Source organism: Bos javanicus, chromosome 26 (assembly GCF_032452875.1).
Source record: "Bos javanicus breed banteng chromosome 26, ARS-OSU_banteng_1.0, whole genome shotgun sequence".
Lineage (NCBI taxonomy): Eukaryota > Metazoa > Chordata > Mammalia > Artiodactyla > Bovidae > Bos > Bos javanicus.
This window is the reverse complement of record NC_083893.1, coordinates 12,960,334-12,977,007: the sequence shown is the minus strand read 5'-3', so window position 1 is coordinate 12,977,007 and position 16,674 is coordinate 12,960,334. Positions and strand designations below refer to the sequence as shown.

The 16,674-nt window shown below is 40.2% G+C and overlaps 1 protein-coding gene across 8 annotated transcripts in view; it reads right to left on the bottom strand.

Annotated features, from left to right (window-relative positions):
* The window catches only part of PCGF5 (polycomb group ring finger 5), a 122,562-nt gene that overhangs the window by 25,475 nt on the left and 80,413 nt on the right, over positions 1-16,674 (bottom strand). For 7 of the 8 annotated variants that reach the window (XM_061402782.1, XM_061402781.1, XM_061402786.1 and 4 more), the window contains exons 3-6: positions 10,762-10,858; positions 3,268-3,323; positions 3,098-3,157; positions 248-396 (exon numbers count right to left, since the gene is read on the bottom strand). In XM_061402782.1, coding sequence (XP_061258766.1) covers positions 248-396; positions 3,098-3,157; positions 3,268-3,323; positions 10,762-10,858 — 362 coding nt within the window. The remainder of the gene's footprint in view (positions 1-247; positions 397-3,097; positions 3,158-3,267; positions 3,324-10,761; positions 10,859-16,674) is intronic. The other variant, XM_061402783.1, reaches the window with a different exon arrangement.

Sequence of the window (16,674 nt, the reverse complement as noted above, 5' to 3'; positions counted from 1 at the left end):
GCCACTAGGTGGTGGCATTGACCCAGGACGGTTCAGTTTTGAGGGTTAGAAATCAGGAAGGAGCCTGAAGCAAGCAACTGCTTGGCAATTTGCAGGCAAGGGAGTATCAGAAAGTGACGTTCTATTTGTTTATGTTAATAAGAACTTTGAAAGCAAACATTCTGAGACACTAGGAAAATCTATCAACAAGTTATAGAAGATTTACTATAAAATGATTATAAAGAAACCACTGTAGTTGTCCAATCACCTTTACTACGTTGTCCCCTGATTGTCCGTTATTCCGTAAACAATCCAGACATATAGCGATTTGTGGGTCACTTCTGTGATAGTCCTTATCATCTTGATTTTCATCACCTTCTTCATCTACTTTAGGTTTGTCAACTTTTGACATATCATCTGTGTAATTTAAACAAACCCAAGTTAGATATAACTCAGATTTTATAGTTAAGCAACAATACACTAACCATGAGAACAAAAATCAAATTTAAAAAACATTTCTTAACAGTTCTTGATGAAGAATAACTGAAAATTTTAGTACCTTTAAAATGTTCCAACCAACTCAATAATGGAAATATTTTTAAAAAACCATTAAGTGACTCATTAGCAGAGCTTACAAATTCTGGACTCACTAGGACACCCAAATGAAAGATTTAGGACTAACTATATTTGGTCACAAAATGACAGCCATTAGTGATTAGACCACTTAGAAATTGACGGGATGTTCCATGGACAGAGGAGCCTGGCGGGCTACAGTCCAGGGGGTCACAAAGAGTCAGACACAACTTAGTGACTAAACAACACAACAATATATATTTGATAAATTAATAATTTTGAACATATGTTGTTTAAAGAAATGAAATGTTTTTTTTAAACTACATCATTTAAAAAGTTCAGTTAACATATGTAATTAGAATTTCAAGTTTGTATATACATAATAAAGTGCTTTTGATCAAAGAAAAAAATGCTTCCAAATTCTACATTTATTCAAAGTTTAAAACCAACTAAACTAAATATTTAGTAAAACTAAAATATTTAAGTTCAAAATTAATTAGCTAGTGAAATAACGAGTAGAATGAATTAGCTTTTTTAACATGTATGTAACTAACATATTAAAACACCATCAAAGAAATCTGAGAATATTTCATACTATAATCAAATGTATTTAACCTATGAAATGCCAGCAGGCTACATATAATGCACATATATTTAATGATTCATTTGTTTATTGAGTGCCTTTAATTCTGTTAGACTAAGCCTGAGGGAACAACATTGAAACTATGAGGTCATCCCCACTCTTACGGTGTCAGGGTATAAAAGGAGGTTCGGGCAAGTAAGGAAAACAGACGGAGAAGTCGATAGACTCTGATGTAAGAGGTAAGATAGGCCAAGTGGGCACATATAACAGAGGTGGTAACAAACCCAAACTCTGCGGTGAAGCAAAGATTCAGGGGAGATTTCCAGATGAAATGTAAGCTGAAACTTGAAAGAATGAGCCAGTCAAGCATTACAGTATAGAAAAGCCCAGGGAAAAAAACACAGACCAGTTAGATTAAAAAAAGAAAGATGAGTTAGCGCCTCTGTAATGACTGTAGTAAAAGCATCACAGATATGTTGTACAGGAGAGGGGGGTGTTCTCTTCTGCCTTTTTAGGAACTGCCTTCTATGGACCAAGCTCCAGCTCCAAGAAAAGGTCCAAATCCTCCACCCAAACTAAAGACCAAATATGTTAAAACTATTTTTAAAAGACAGAAATATGGGGGGAAAGGAGAGAAACACAGCTCAGGCTGCGGTCCTTCACTGGTGCATCTGTAAGCCGCAGAGTCGTGGACTAACCTGACCACACAGCTTCTGATGACAAGCCCTGGCTCCTGCTGTCTTGAAAACATAGTTAAAAACTGGAACATTCAGTCAATTTTACTTATATTTTTTTACTATGGCACTACTGTATAAATTGCAGTTTACATCTGGGTAAAATAAGCCTTTAATTAAGTCTTTTTTTTGCCAGGCTTGGCTTCTTTGCCCATTTCAGTGTTTTAATTATAGATTAAAAATAATCCCTCGCTACCTTATTCCATTCAAAATTATTCTCAAACTTTCCCTGCTTTAGGAAGCTAGTCCTGCACAGTTCAGCTGAACTAAAAAAAGAAAAAAACCCAACTCTGATGCCCATTTTTCATATGAAAAGAGAAAGCCATTTCAATGATATGTATGTAATCGACAATCCTGCGAATCTTATGGGAAAACCAGAGGTGGAAGACCGAGCTCTCTAGAAGAATGAGCCCAGAAAACACATACAATCCTTGACAAACTTCAGTGGTGTTCAGGCCATCCTGAAACAAATCTCATATTAAATGACAAAACAAAAGGATGCTTCTTCCTTATAATTTCATATATGTTGTATTTTCTTTCCTTTTATGTGATTATATACATACTAAAAGCAAAGCCTTTTCTCTACCCAGTAATGTCTGCCAGTTTCCTTAATTATTAAAAATTACTCACTGCTCAGTCTCCTGGGACCTAAAAGGCAAATCTGAACACTTAACATGTGTGATGGGGAAAGTTCCCAGAAGTACCTAGAAATATTTTTCAAATCTCAGAATACATAAATTTGTATTATTGGAACTCTATCTATGAAAAGTTCATTCCAGGTTATCAGAGCATAGCAAGATCCTCCACTCTGGCTTTCAGCTACATTCAAGTCCCTTCTCCTATTAAATATACAAAATAAAATAGATACAACCATAAACCCCTCACTGTTCAGTTGCAGGCTATGGCCATTTCTTCAGTTTCCTGTAGCTCTTTAGCTAATACTGCTATAATTAGTGGTCACTTTTCTGTTTTATCTCCTTTTTATCTTCCCAGTTTCCTCTATTTCCAATTACCTTCAATTGGACTGATTCAGATTTTACATGCATTTACACAAAATCTCATGATTCTATATTAAAAGTTCATAATCACAGAAAAGTTCATAATATAAAGGGGTACACAATATTATTGTACAGGAGAAATTTGAGCTTGGAGAGAGAGACGAGTTCACCACAGCTACAAAAAGCTAAGAAATTCCAACAGATGGAAGTAAAAAAAAAAAAAAAGTCACCTTGTCCATTTTCTTGAGGCTTATTTTTCTTCCAAAATTCAGACTCACGCTCAAGTTCTTCTAATTTAAAAGAAAAAAAGTATAAAAATAATAGAAACAATCATGAAATCTTTAACAGAAATGGTGATTTTACAAAACAAAAAATCTGCAAGAATTCAAGAGTAACTTACGTTCTCGTAGTCCAGGAACCAACTTAAATATAATTTCCTCTAGTGTGTTATCCAACCTTCCAAAGAGGAAAAAAGAGAATATACTAACAATAAAGACATTAAAATCCAGTATGTAAATTAAGATTTGCATCTCACATAGATTACAAAATATAGAACATATGGTTTTAGCACAAGCACCACACCCAACTACTCTGTAGGTGGAACACATTTATTTCCAGCCTGTCCCAGGAGCAGACAGATTATAAAAATGGTCCCGTCTCCAGTTCTCTCTATAATCTACCCACTCTGAACAGGACTGTGATTAAGGGAGGGAGTCTTTTCCTCCACCCTGAGAATATGGGCCAGCCTTGAAACATACTCAGGCCAGAGAATGTGGCACAAGAGACACTGCTGAGCTCTGAGCCCAAGCCTGAGGCATTTCATGTGCTTTGATGCACTTTCCTGGATCCCTGCCACCATAAGAACAAGTCTGGAGGATGAGACACCATGTCCTTCAGAGCCAAGCTGCCCTGGTAAGGCCATCTCAGACCAGTTCATGGGCAGCCCAACCCAACAGGACAGAACCCAGCCAGGATCAGCAGTGACCCACCAGCCTCTGACTGCAGTCACCTAAGTGAGCCCAGCCAAGACCAGCAGGCCCACCTGGATCTGTGAACCACACAGAACTGTGAGGAATCAAAAATGCTTTTAGTGTTGTTTTCAGCATGAAATTTAGGTGTGGTCTGTTATACACCAATAGCTGATCCAGCCACTTTCAAAATCTCTACGACAACTCTGGTAGAGAAAGAAAATCTCCATTCTGAGAAATTGAGACCATTTTTTCCTGGATAAAAAAACCTAATATTGGGGACTTCCCTTGTGGTCCAGTGGTTAGGACTCCACCCTTCCACTGCAGGGGGTGCAGGTTCAATCCCTGGTTGGGGAAGTAAGATCCCGCATGCCAAACATCAGTTCAGTTCAGTCGCTCAGTCGTGTCCGACTCTTTGCGACCCCTTGAATCGCAGCACGCCAGGCCTCCCTGTCCATCACCAACTCCCGGAGTTCACTCAAACTCATGTCCATTGAGTCGGTGATGCCATCCAGCCATCTCATCCTCTGTCATCCCCTTCTCCTCCTGCTCCCAATCCCTCCCAGCATCAGAGTCTTTTCCAATGAATCAACTCTTCACATCAGGTGGTCAAAGTATTGAGGTTTCAGCTTTAGCATCAGTCCTTCCAATGAACACCCAGGACTAATCTCCCTTAGAATGGACTGGTTGGATCTCCTTGCAGTCCAAGGGACTCTCAAGAGTCTTCTCCAACACCACAGTTCAAAAACATCAATTCTTCGGTGCTCAGCCTTCTTCACAGTCCAACTCTCACATCCATACATGACCACAGGAAAAACCATAGCCTTGACTACATGGACCTTTGTTGGCAAAGTAATGTCTCTGCTTTTGAATATGCTATCTAGGTTGGTTATAACTTTTCTTCCAAGGGAGTGTCTTTTAATGCCAAACATCAGCATGGCCAAAAAAAAAAAAAAAAAACAACCCCACTATCTTGCCATTGCTTTTGTCTCTTTTCCCTCCTGGATCTGAGCATAACTCCTCCTCTCCATGGCTTCACTTCCTCATCTTGCCCTCTTGCTCCTACAGCATGCCTCCCTCTCATATTCCTCCTGCTCAACTGCAATACCCTTCTCTGACAATAAACATGGACACTTTTCTCACATCTAAACTACCCCCCCAATCCTGGCTTAACCTATCGTCTTCTCAAGCTGTTAGCAGATTCTCAACCTCTTCTTCCAACTGGAAAACTCTGAAAGCATAACCAACATTATTTCTGTCATATATTTTTTGCTTCTCTTACTTGACAGACCTTCCCAAATCATCAATAACTTCCATTATTGAATAGATTTTAAAAGAAATTTTAGAGTTAAAATTTAAAATTTTTTAATTACTTTTAAAATCATTTTTCTCCTCATGCTCTGCAGCAGTTTGTGCTGCCTGGTGATGCCTCTTTGAAAACTTCTGTTCTCGATTTTTCTTTTTTCCTATTGACTTTCTTTGTTCTCTAGATATTTTTCTTTTTCCAACTACTGCTGCCTCCGAGGATTCTCCTTTGCTCTGCTCTCTGTACTCTGTGACCTTTTCTACATACTTCCTGAGGATCTCATCCACTTTTGTGACTTCAAAACTAACATACAGGCTGATCACACACACACACCCCTCCATCTCTCTGTGAAGCTCAAGTTCCATATTTCCAACAGATGCCGAGTATCTCAAGCCCCTCCTTTTTGTTCATCTATGTCAAGATTATGTCTTCTCCTTCAACAGAATATCTCTGAAAACCTGCCTTACTTTCTTAAAGTTAAATGCAGAAATGATACCATATCAGTCCCAAATAGGCTCAAAATGCAAGCATTATCGTCACCCACCTGTCTCTTGCTTCACATGTTGACTCATCAAGCCCCCTTCTCGGTATTTCTCCCACCCAGTCTCTTCACACTTCCCATCCTTCTGTTCCCTCAACTAGCACCCTACTTAGAGGACAGCCCAGAGACATTCTCTTTAACCTTGACATGTTCATAACGAATTTTTCTTAAGCACTAATCTGATCGTGACTTGCCTGCTCAAGAACTAATTTCTTCCCAACACCTGGCTTAGAGTGTTCTTAGAACTTGAGTCCAACCTACAAACTGCAAGTGGTGCTGCTCCCCTGTCACTGTTCTCGAGCCAAGTGGCTTAGGCAGTCATCCCTAAGGATGCCCTGCCTTTTCCAACCTGCTTTTCTCCCTCACGCTCTTCATCCTGGCTCAAATACCCTTTTCCAGTCCTACTCTCCAGTCGAACCAATGTCACCTGATTCTTCAGGACACACATACTAACTCATTCACAGTTTTCCCAGTCTATTTAACAGCTGCAGTATTTAAAAGAAGTATTATTTCTCTTAATGTTTGCTTTATCAGTGTAATACATATATTAACACATAATTTACAAATCAAACTTCCCCCAACCTTAAATGTTATATTAAAATATCACATTTTCTTGCCCCATCCTTCCTATTCCTGATTCCTACAACCCCAGGTACAACCACTTTCAAATCCAAGCTGTTTATATTAGCATTTACTTTCATATTTCTATATATATTATAGATAGAGAAAAAACAAAGCCATTCCTTTTTTACTGTCTAGATTCTTCTCACCTCCTTCTGTGGGAGATAAGGTTTTAGCTCTCTTGATATCATCCCTCCATGCCCCTGTCCTCCCAACATACATTCTCCTAACTCTCCTCTTCCTGATAGTTTTACTGCCATTTTTGTGTTTAACAATGAATGTTTACATGATTATGATTATATAAATATTTAAAGTGTACTCTGATTAAAGATATCCCCTCGTTCAACTTTTTTCTTTCCCTGGAGTATAGTAACTATTTACTTTTCGTCAATTTCTACATACCCATTTGCCAATTCTCTAACATAATATCTTCTTACTATGTACAAACAGGGGCTTCCCTGATAGCTCAGTTGGTAAAGAATCTTCCTGCAATGCAGGAGACCCTGGCTTGATTCCTGGGTCAGGAAGATCCTCTGGAGAAGGGATAGGCTCAGTTCAGTTCAGTTCAGTTGCTCTGTTGTGTCTGACTCTTTGCAACCCCATGGACTGCAGCATGCCAGGCCTCCGTGTCCATCACTGGAGTTTACTCAAACTCATGTCCATTGAGTCCATGATGCCATCCAACCATCTCATCCTCTGTCGTCCCCTTCTCCTCCTGCCTTCAATCTTTCCCAGCGTAAGGGTCTTTTCAAATGAGTCAGCTCTTTGCAGCAGGTGGCCAAAGTATTGGAGTTTCAGCTTCAACATCAGTCCTTCCAATGAACATTCAGGACTGATTTCCTTTAGGATGGACTGATTGGATCTTACCCACTTCAGTATCCCTGGCCTTCCCCTGTGGCTCAGCTGGTAAAGAATCAGCCTGCAGTGCAGGAGACCTGGGTTCGATCCCTGGGTTGGAAAGATTCTCTGGAGAAGGGAATGGCTACCCACTCCAGTAGTCTGGCCTAGAGAGTTCCATGGGCTATATAGTCCATGGGGTCACAGAGAGTCAGACAGGACTGAGTGACTTTCACTCACTCACTCATATACAAACAGATCAGGAATCAACCAGTTTCATTTCTGTCCCTGTAATATGCATCATCCCTCGCCAATTTCATGTGCTCTCTGCCCTCCTCATCCAGTTTAGAATTTACTTCTCAGTCAGTCATCATTAAAGCCACACCTTGCGTGTACCTTTGATTCCCTTGTCCCCCCCTCACCTGCTCAAATTATTTGGTATAACCACAACACTAGTTAAACCCCACTCTCTGTTAACTTGTGCTGGTAGCCATTGGGCTGGAAAAACACACAACCACACCCCTTCAAATTCACAACTACAACCCAGATGTGCCTTCGGGATTTCCAGGACTCATACTGTACTTCCCCAGTTCATGTATTCTCTTACTTTCCTGCACAACACATTTTCCCTCTCCTCCAACCCCTACATCCCTTTTCCACCCTACTCCTGGCTGATAAAACATCTTCTGCTCAGTGAGACACAAACGTCTACAGAATCTGAGCACCGCATCGACCCGTGGCATCTGCACGCTGCCCTCCCACCTGCTGCTGCAGAGGGTCTGCTGATGCTTCCCCATGAAGCCAATCTCTTCAACTGTTACACGCCACACCCTCTTCCCTCCCAAGAACCCTGCTTCAGCAATGTCCCCTCTCCCCCACTCTCCTATTATTATCTCTTTGCTCTTTCTTGGATTATTCCTTTCAAACATGTCAGTACTGCTCCCACAGCACAACAAAATAAAAGCCCTCTTGACTGCACTTCTTTGAACAGTGACCACCCCATATCTTTGCCCCCATTAGTGGCAAAACTTGAAAAAAGCTGTTGATACTCGCTGTTTCTAACTCTTGTGCCTCCCCTTCTCTCTTGTAACAATCCAGTTAGGTTTCGCCTCACAGTTCCACAGAAAGTGCTTCTGTCAAGGCTGCTGACCTCCAACTGTTAAATCCAACCGCCAACTCTCGGTCTTCACCTTACAACATCACAGTCCAGCACGCCCGCACCTTTGCTTGGCTTCTAGGCCACACACTCTGGAAGCTTCCCTCTCTTATACTGACTGTGCCTTTTCAGTTTCCTTTGCTGGTTACTCCCCCTCTTCCTGATCCGTCAACTTTAGAATGTTCCAGGGACCCATCCTCGGTCCTCCACACTTCTCTCTGCACTCATGCCCTTACGTGCTCCTCTCTTGTCCCACGGTTTTAAATACTGTCTGCACACTGAAGACCACCAGATTTTTAACCCCAGAGAGAGCTCTCTCAAGTCACAGACTTGTATATTCACCAGCCGACTCCCCTCTTCTCTGAAATGATTAATAGACTCAACATGCCCAAATCCAAACTCCCCATCTGTGAAAGTCAAAGTTGCTCAGTCCTATACAGTCCACGGAATTCTCCAGGCCAGAATGCTGGAATGTGTAGCCTTTCCCTTCTCCAGGGGATCTTCCCAATCCAGGGATTGAACCCAGGTCTCCCACATTGCAAGGGGATTCTTTACCAGCTGAGCCACCAGGGAAGCCTAAATTCCAGATCTACCAGCCCCAAACCTGCTCTCTCCTTACTTAGTCTTCCTTGTCTCATGCTCTAGTTGCTCTGAGCTCCTGATCCCTGCCCATGCTGTTCCTCAGACAAGCTGCAGGTGCCCTCCTGACCTGGAACAGGCATACTCCCCCCAGATCTACATGTGGCTGTTCCCTCAGAAAGACAGTGATCCTGTGCTCAGATCCCACCTTCTCAATGAGGCCTATCCTCACCATTTTATTTAGAACTAGCATCTGTCCGCCATTCACTGCCTCCCTTCCCCCTGCCATGTCCCTCACTTGCAGCACTTCTTAGAGTTGCTGATTCAGAGGGTCTGAGGTGGGGGCCCCAAAACTGTCATTTCTATTAAGATAGTAATGGTGTAGGGACCGAACTTTGAAAACCAATGGAGCAGACATTTACTTATAGACAAATTACTCCAACTATAGACACTAAAATAGAAAAAAGTCTAAGATATAAGACCTGAAAATCCAGATTTACAGAATGATGGCAAACACTACACAGAGACGAACGTTCATGAGGGCTCTTTACTATGGTACGAACTGTGGGAAGAAAAATGCGTTCAGTTGGTTTGCGGCTGGAGTGACATTTGAGTTTGGTGGACCTGGCAGTGCAGTGTCACTCCTATAAAGTTCCATCTGTAATCTTGAAATGAGGTTTGGTTTGGATTAGGACCTTATATAGCACTTCTAACTTTAAAAATATATGACTACACTTCTTTATATTATTACTATTTATTTGGTATAATGATTATACCATTAAGAAAAGGGTAGTCATTTTAAAAATTCCTTTTGGTTTTACATATATATACACTTTTAGAATATATGATAAATTTTTAAAAATTAAGAGTCCCTGCATCGAACCTGGACTGGCGACTCGTTTCATACATGATATTATACATGTTTCAATGTCATTCTCCCTAATCTTCCCACCCTCTCCCTCTCCCACAGAGTCTATAAGACTGTTCTATACATCAGTGTCTCTTTTGCTGTCTCGTATACAGGGTTATTTCTAAATTTCATATATATGCGTTAGTATACTGTATTGGTGTTTTTCTCATATACAGGGTTATCTTTCTCAATTCCATATATATGCGTTAGTATACTGTATTGGTGTTTTTCTTTCTGGCTTACTTCACTCTGTATAATAGGCTCCAGTTTCATCTACCTCATTAGAACTGATTCAAATGTATTCTTTTTAATGGCTGAGTAATACTCCATTGTGTATATGTACCACAGCTTTCTTATCCATTCATCTGCTGATGGACATCTAGGTTGCTTCCATGTCCTGGCTATTATAAACAGTGCTGCGATGAACTTGGGATGCTTGGGGCTGGTGCACTGGGATGACCCAGAGGGATGGTATGGGGAGGGAGGAGGGAGGAGGGTTCAGGATGGGGAACACATGTATACCTGTGGCAGATTCATTTCAATATTTGGCAAAACCAATACAATATTGTAAAGTTTAAAAATAAAATAAAAAAAAATAAAGTTGATTGAAAAATTAAGAGTCCCAAGATTAGTATCCCTATTAATTCTGCCCTCTTCCCACTACCATGTAGCTCAACAAATAGAGAGTACTGTGTAGAATAATAAAATACTAAAAATAACTGCAACTAAAGTAACCCTGAGATCCTGAGATAAAGTTGTAATTTTTAATTTGGAAATATATTTCTTAAATATTTAATATGCACAGCCTTATTTTTCATTTCTTAATAAAATAAATTGAAATAAAATGCTTTAAAATGAAAATCAAAGCCTACATTAACTGAGTCAAGGCACCAACAAATATTATGATGCATAATAAAAATTATTAAGAGCTTATATAATTATTTAAGTTAGAGGAACTAAAAATATATTGACATACCTCAACATTTCTAATGGGTTTGTCTCATGAACCTGGTTGCCACACCTTGGACAATCATTGCTATCTTCAAAGTGCTGGACAATACAAGTCTTGCAGACTGAGAAGAAACAAGATGTTAGATTAAAATGCATCACTTGAACTTAATATAACTAGACATAGTCCCTATAAATTATCTACTACACCTGAAATACTATTCTTTAATCAAACTTTATAAAACCGTAAAATGATAACACTATTTTAAAAACACCTGAAATAAAACCTACTGCCACAATATAAAAATTAACTATTTTGATTATTGTTATTCTTAAATATATTCACAAACCAAACAATTTATTCACAGTATGTAAAAAAGTTGACACATTTACATACAACAATAGATTTTCTCATTTAAAGAAGTAGAACAAGGAACAGTAAAGGCTGGTAAATCTGAATTTATTTCTTTTGCTAAAAATTTACTTGAATGCAATATAAATGGTACTTAATAATATCTGAGAGTTCTCAACATGCCTGGATTAGTTTTTATGGGCAGGGTGCTCCTGGGACAAACCAGAAGTTTCAATAGAACTTCTGGCCCGTGCAGAGTATGATGAGTCCGTGCTCACAGGACCGTAATTCCAAGGGCCATTAACATCAAGCTGGTGCAAATGCACAAGAGGTAAACCAAAGGAACCACTGAGGATTAATTAATTAAGATGTTAAATAAAGCTTATTATAAACAAAGACAATGGAAATACGATTTGTGGCTTTTGGGGCACAAGTCTATATAGCCAACCTCTCCTCCAAATAATACTAATCTTTCTGGTTATGACTCTCTCCCACCTTTTCCCTAAGCTTCTTATTTATCAACTTTCTTGCCCCAAAACCTCAGACATAAACAGCAGCTGAACTGTAAAAAAATTTCAAACCACTTCCCTATCCCAATGCCCCCTCTTCCATTTTATTACCCTGTGTAATCTGAAATTTTCACCTGTACAGATCAGCTCTCCCTTTTACGACTTCAATACAAACTACTTTTCTCCCCTCTGCAAGCCCTGGACTATCTAAAAGCAGTGAAAGTTTATCTATACGACTGACCTAGAATAAACACCAGGATTCCTACCACTGAGATTAGATCTGAAAATTCAAACTTATCACACACACTGGTCAGAGAAACAGTGGTCAGGGTAGACTTCTCCTAGGAAACTAATTTTAAAATTATCAGTACATACAGTATTTCCTTTCACTTATTTATTCATTGATTCAATAGCCAGCTTCCCTGGTGGCTGAGAAGGTAGAGTCTGCCTGTAACGCAGGAGACCTGGGTTTGATCCCTGAGTCGGGAAGATCCCCTGAAGAAGGAAATGGCAACCTACTGCAGTATTCTCACCAGAAAACGCCATGGACGGAGGAGCCTGGTGGGCTACAGTCCATGGGGTCGCAAAGAGTTGCAGAGGACTAACACTTTCACTTTTCACTTGCAACAGCCAAGCATTATACTAGGAGTTGGGGGATGCAGGGATAAACAAAACAAAGTCCATACTCTTACGGAGCTTATATTCTATTTGGGAAGTCAAAGAATTTTAGTTAGTAATAAGTGATATCTACAAGACAGACAAAAATGGTAGCAAGAGAGAGTGCTGCAGGCTGGGGGCTATTTTAGGTCAGAGAGATCAGGGTAGGACTTCTTCCTAAGAAGGTGACATCTGAGCAGATTTCTTTTGCTGGATGAGTACACCTGGGTGCCCTATTCTCTACATCTTTTTACCATAACATACAGCTATTAGGGTAACACTCCTTTACTATATTTCTCCCCAAATTTGGATGAAAAACAGTAGTACAAAACCCTAAAATAAAAAAAAAAAGCTTAGATGTGAATATTTCTGTTCTCCAAATTTCCTGGCCTCCAAAACATTCTGAATGTCTTTTTTAAAAGTTAATGTTCGGGAAGGAAGGGCTACCTTGCTAATCAATACTGAGGCAGAGGCGAGAAAAGCTGAATTCCTTAGCAGACTGCTGGTATTTGCTGTTTTCCCAAGGACACCAGATAAATCTCTAAAATGCGGGAAAGAAGGTAAATAGGATGGATAAGAGGCAAGAATGAAGGGCATTAGGAAGCCCAATCTTGTCCTGAACTTCAGCTCCTGCCCTGGAACTCTGATCCTTGTGGTTCAAAAGGTTTATCATTCTCGGAATTCCTGGTTGTCTCTGGCCCTTGGCCAAACAGAGAGGCACGTGACATACCCAGAGCAAGTCCTCATGTGGGTCAGCTAGAAGGCTAAGGGCAGGGGCCTGTCTTCCCAGGACAAAGATACTAATCTAGGTTGATGCAGAAAGAAATGTCAGGCTCATTTGTCCAGAGGTGCACACAGTTTCAAGAATAAAGCTGCTTGAGGCCAAGGCAGCCTCAAGGTACTCAGGGATGGGACCAGTAATCTGTATTCCAGATCTGGACTGATAGCCACTAGCAGAATGTGGCTCCTGAGCACTTGAAATGTTGCTAGTTCAAGTTGAGATGTGCTGTGAGTATAAATTACACACCAGATCTCAAAGACTGAGAATGAAAAGAATAATCTTATTAATAATTTTTATATTAATTACATGTTGGAGTGATAATATTTTAGACATACTAGAGTAAATAAAATATATTAAAACGAATTTCATTTCTTTTATTTAATGTGGCTACTAGAAAACTTAAAATGACACAGGTGGCTCACATTTTATTTCTACTGTGCAGAACAGAGGGAGTAGAAAGCCCCATTAGAGGCAACTTTATTTCTCACACAAACGTGTGAGATACAGTATCTTATTCTACTTTTGCAGATAAAGGAGAAGAGGTTCTTATAAGCCAGGTAACCTGCCTTCCCTGATGAATGGCAGCGCAGAGACTTGAATCCAGGTTTTCTGATAGGGGATCACAAATTTTGTCAGATTAAAAACATTTTTTTTAACTTAACAAAGGAAAAGAATGTAATGTAGAAATACAACCCCCCGCCCTGAAAAAATATCTTCAGCTTCTCTGCTAAATCCGACTACCAAGTAAACACGACAGATAAGCCATCCCATTAGTGCAGTTCAGTCGTGTCCGACTCTTTGCAACCCTGTGAATTGCAGCACGCCAGGCCTCCCTGTCCATCACCAGCTCCCGGAGTTCACCCAAACTCACGTCCATCAAGTCGGTGATGCCATCCAGCCATTTCATCCTCTGTCATCCCCCTTCTCCTGCCCCCAATCCCTCCCAGCATCAGAGTCCTTTCCAATGAATCAACTCTTCCCATGAGGTGGCCAAAGTACTGGAGTTTCAGCTTTAACATCAGTCCTTCCAAAGAACACCCAGAACTGATCTCCTTTAGGATGGACTGGTTGGATCTCCTTGCAGTCCAAGGGACTCTCAAGAGTCTTCTCCAACACCACAGTTCAAAAGCATCAATTCTTCGGCGCTCAGCTTTCTTCACAGTCCAACTCTCACATCCATACATGACCACTGGAAAAACCACAGTCTTGACTAGACGGACCTTTGTTGGCAAAGTAATGTCTCTGCTTTTGAATATGCTATCTAGGCTGGTCATAACTTTCCTTCCAAGGAGTAAGCGTCTTTTAATTTCATGGCTGTAATCATCATCTGCAGTGATTTTGGAGCCCAAAAAAATAAAGTCTGACACTGTTTCCACTGTTTCCCCATCTATTTGCCATGAAGTGATGGGACCAGATGCCATGATCTTCGTTTTCTGAATGTTGAGGTTTAAGCCAACTTTTTCACTCTCCTTCCTCTTTCACTTTCATCAAGAGGCTTTTTAGTTCCTCTTCACTTTCTGCCTAAGGGTGGTGTCATCTGCATATCTGAGGTTATTGATATTTCTCCCGGCAATCTTGATTCCAGCTTGTGTTATGGAATTAAGCCATCCCATAGGACATAGGAATTAACCTTACTACATAAAGTATTACATTAAAAGAATTAAATTTTTTTTCATAGGCTAAGGCCCATAATTATTTTTAATTAAAATTTTTTACCAAATAGTTTACGAGAAAAATTTAAGATGCTAAAATATTTTTATTCTAGTTTTCTTTTTTGTTCAGATGATTTGGGTGGATGTCATCATTTTCATCAAAATCATCAATGCTTAAAAGATTTATGCAACAGGCACCTTCTGATGCTTTTGAATTGTGCTAGAGAAGACTCTTGAGAATCCCCTGGATTGCAAGAAGAAAACCAGTCAATCCTAAAGGAAATCAGCCCTGAATATTCCTTGGAAGGACTGCTGAAGCTCCAACACTTTGGCCACCTGATGCAAAGAGCTGAGTCACTGGAAAAGGCTCTAATGCTGGGAAAGATGGAAGGTGAAAGGAGAAGGGGGTGGCAGAGGATGAGATGGTCAGATACCATCACTGACTCAATGGACATGAATTTGAGCAAACTCCAGGAGACAGAGGAGGACAGAGGAGCCTGGCACGCTACACAGTCCTGGGGTAGCAAAGAGATAGACACGCCTCAGGGATTGAGCAATAGCAGGCAACACTCTCAAGTGCTTCAACGTATAGTTGACATAATTTAATATTCATTACAACCCCATTAATTAGGTAATATTATCAGGCCTCTTACAGGTGAAGAAATTGAATAGAGAACTTTAGAAATTTGCCAAAAATCATGGAGTCCATAAGTGGTGAAAGCCAGGACTTGAATCAAGAGCCCATTTTCTTACTCAATGCATGCCTATATGCTACATTTTCTTCTAATCTTATATCTACAGGTCTAAAGTATACAGAAAAAGAAAGCCTGATCCCTTAATTTGGGAGCCTTAAATATGTCCAAAAGGAGAATTCGAACTCCTTCAGTATCTTATATAGTCCTTAAAAGAAAATCCCAAGAAACTCTAGAAATACATCTCCCATATGCTTTTAAAAGCTGTTAATAAAGCACAACCTTACACAAATTAGAACCTGAGAAAATCCAGGCCAGAAGTTCAGTGAAACTGAAAAAAGTAAAACGAGAATTTGCTTTCTCTCAGATGCTTTAAAAAAATCACTATAAAACTGACCTTTGATTCCTAATTTATACTAGCTGAAAAACATTTTAAAAATATCTTTAAGATTTAATACTAAGCTAATTGCTCAACTGCTATACTGGTTAACTCAGGTGGTTCAAGAATAATGTTTATGAAGGTCCCAGTCTGTTGTTAAGACTGTGTGTGGAGACCAAATAAAGTCTTGACCCTCAGCAGCACTCTACGAGACATGCTGGAGCAAGCAGAAACACCTGGTCAGAAAGGGCGTTAGGCTCACCAAAGATATCCCCAGTTGGAAAAACACCTAAATGGCAACAAGTGCTAGCGTTTACTGAACACTAACCAAATAGAAGGTTCTGGGCTCAGGGCTTTGTATGGATTACAGTATGGAGCTACCATCCCCCTCTGGCAAAGGAGGAATGCAGTACCGGACAGCCTGACAGGCTGCCCACATGTGCCCAGCTGTGCAACAGACAGGGCATCTACCCCCAGCCTGGACGTCCAGCTCAAGGCCTAAAATCCAAACCACTCCTCTACACATCTTAAAGCCAATACCATTTGGTCCCAGGCACCAAGACTTCATATTTTTAACTGATCTTTACATTTAGCTCATCACAACCATCATTAAACTTCTGCCAAAGCGTACTAAGTGAAACTGTTCCTTTTGCCGTGCCTTAGATTTGAACTAGGTTGTTAAACAAATTGACAGAGTCATGTGTCATCTGAAGCAGTATTTTCAAATTTTGATGGGCGCCACAATCACCAGTGTGGTTGTTAAACAAATTGACAGAGTCATGTGTCATCTGAAGCAGTATTTTCAAATTTTGATGGGCGCCACAATCACCAGTGAGATTTTTTTTTTTTTTTAAAGAACAGATTCAGAGGCCTCATCCCAGGCCAATTAAATCAAAATCTCTGTGGGATTGGCACCAGG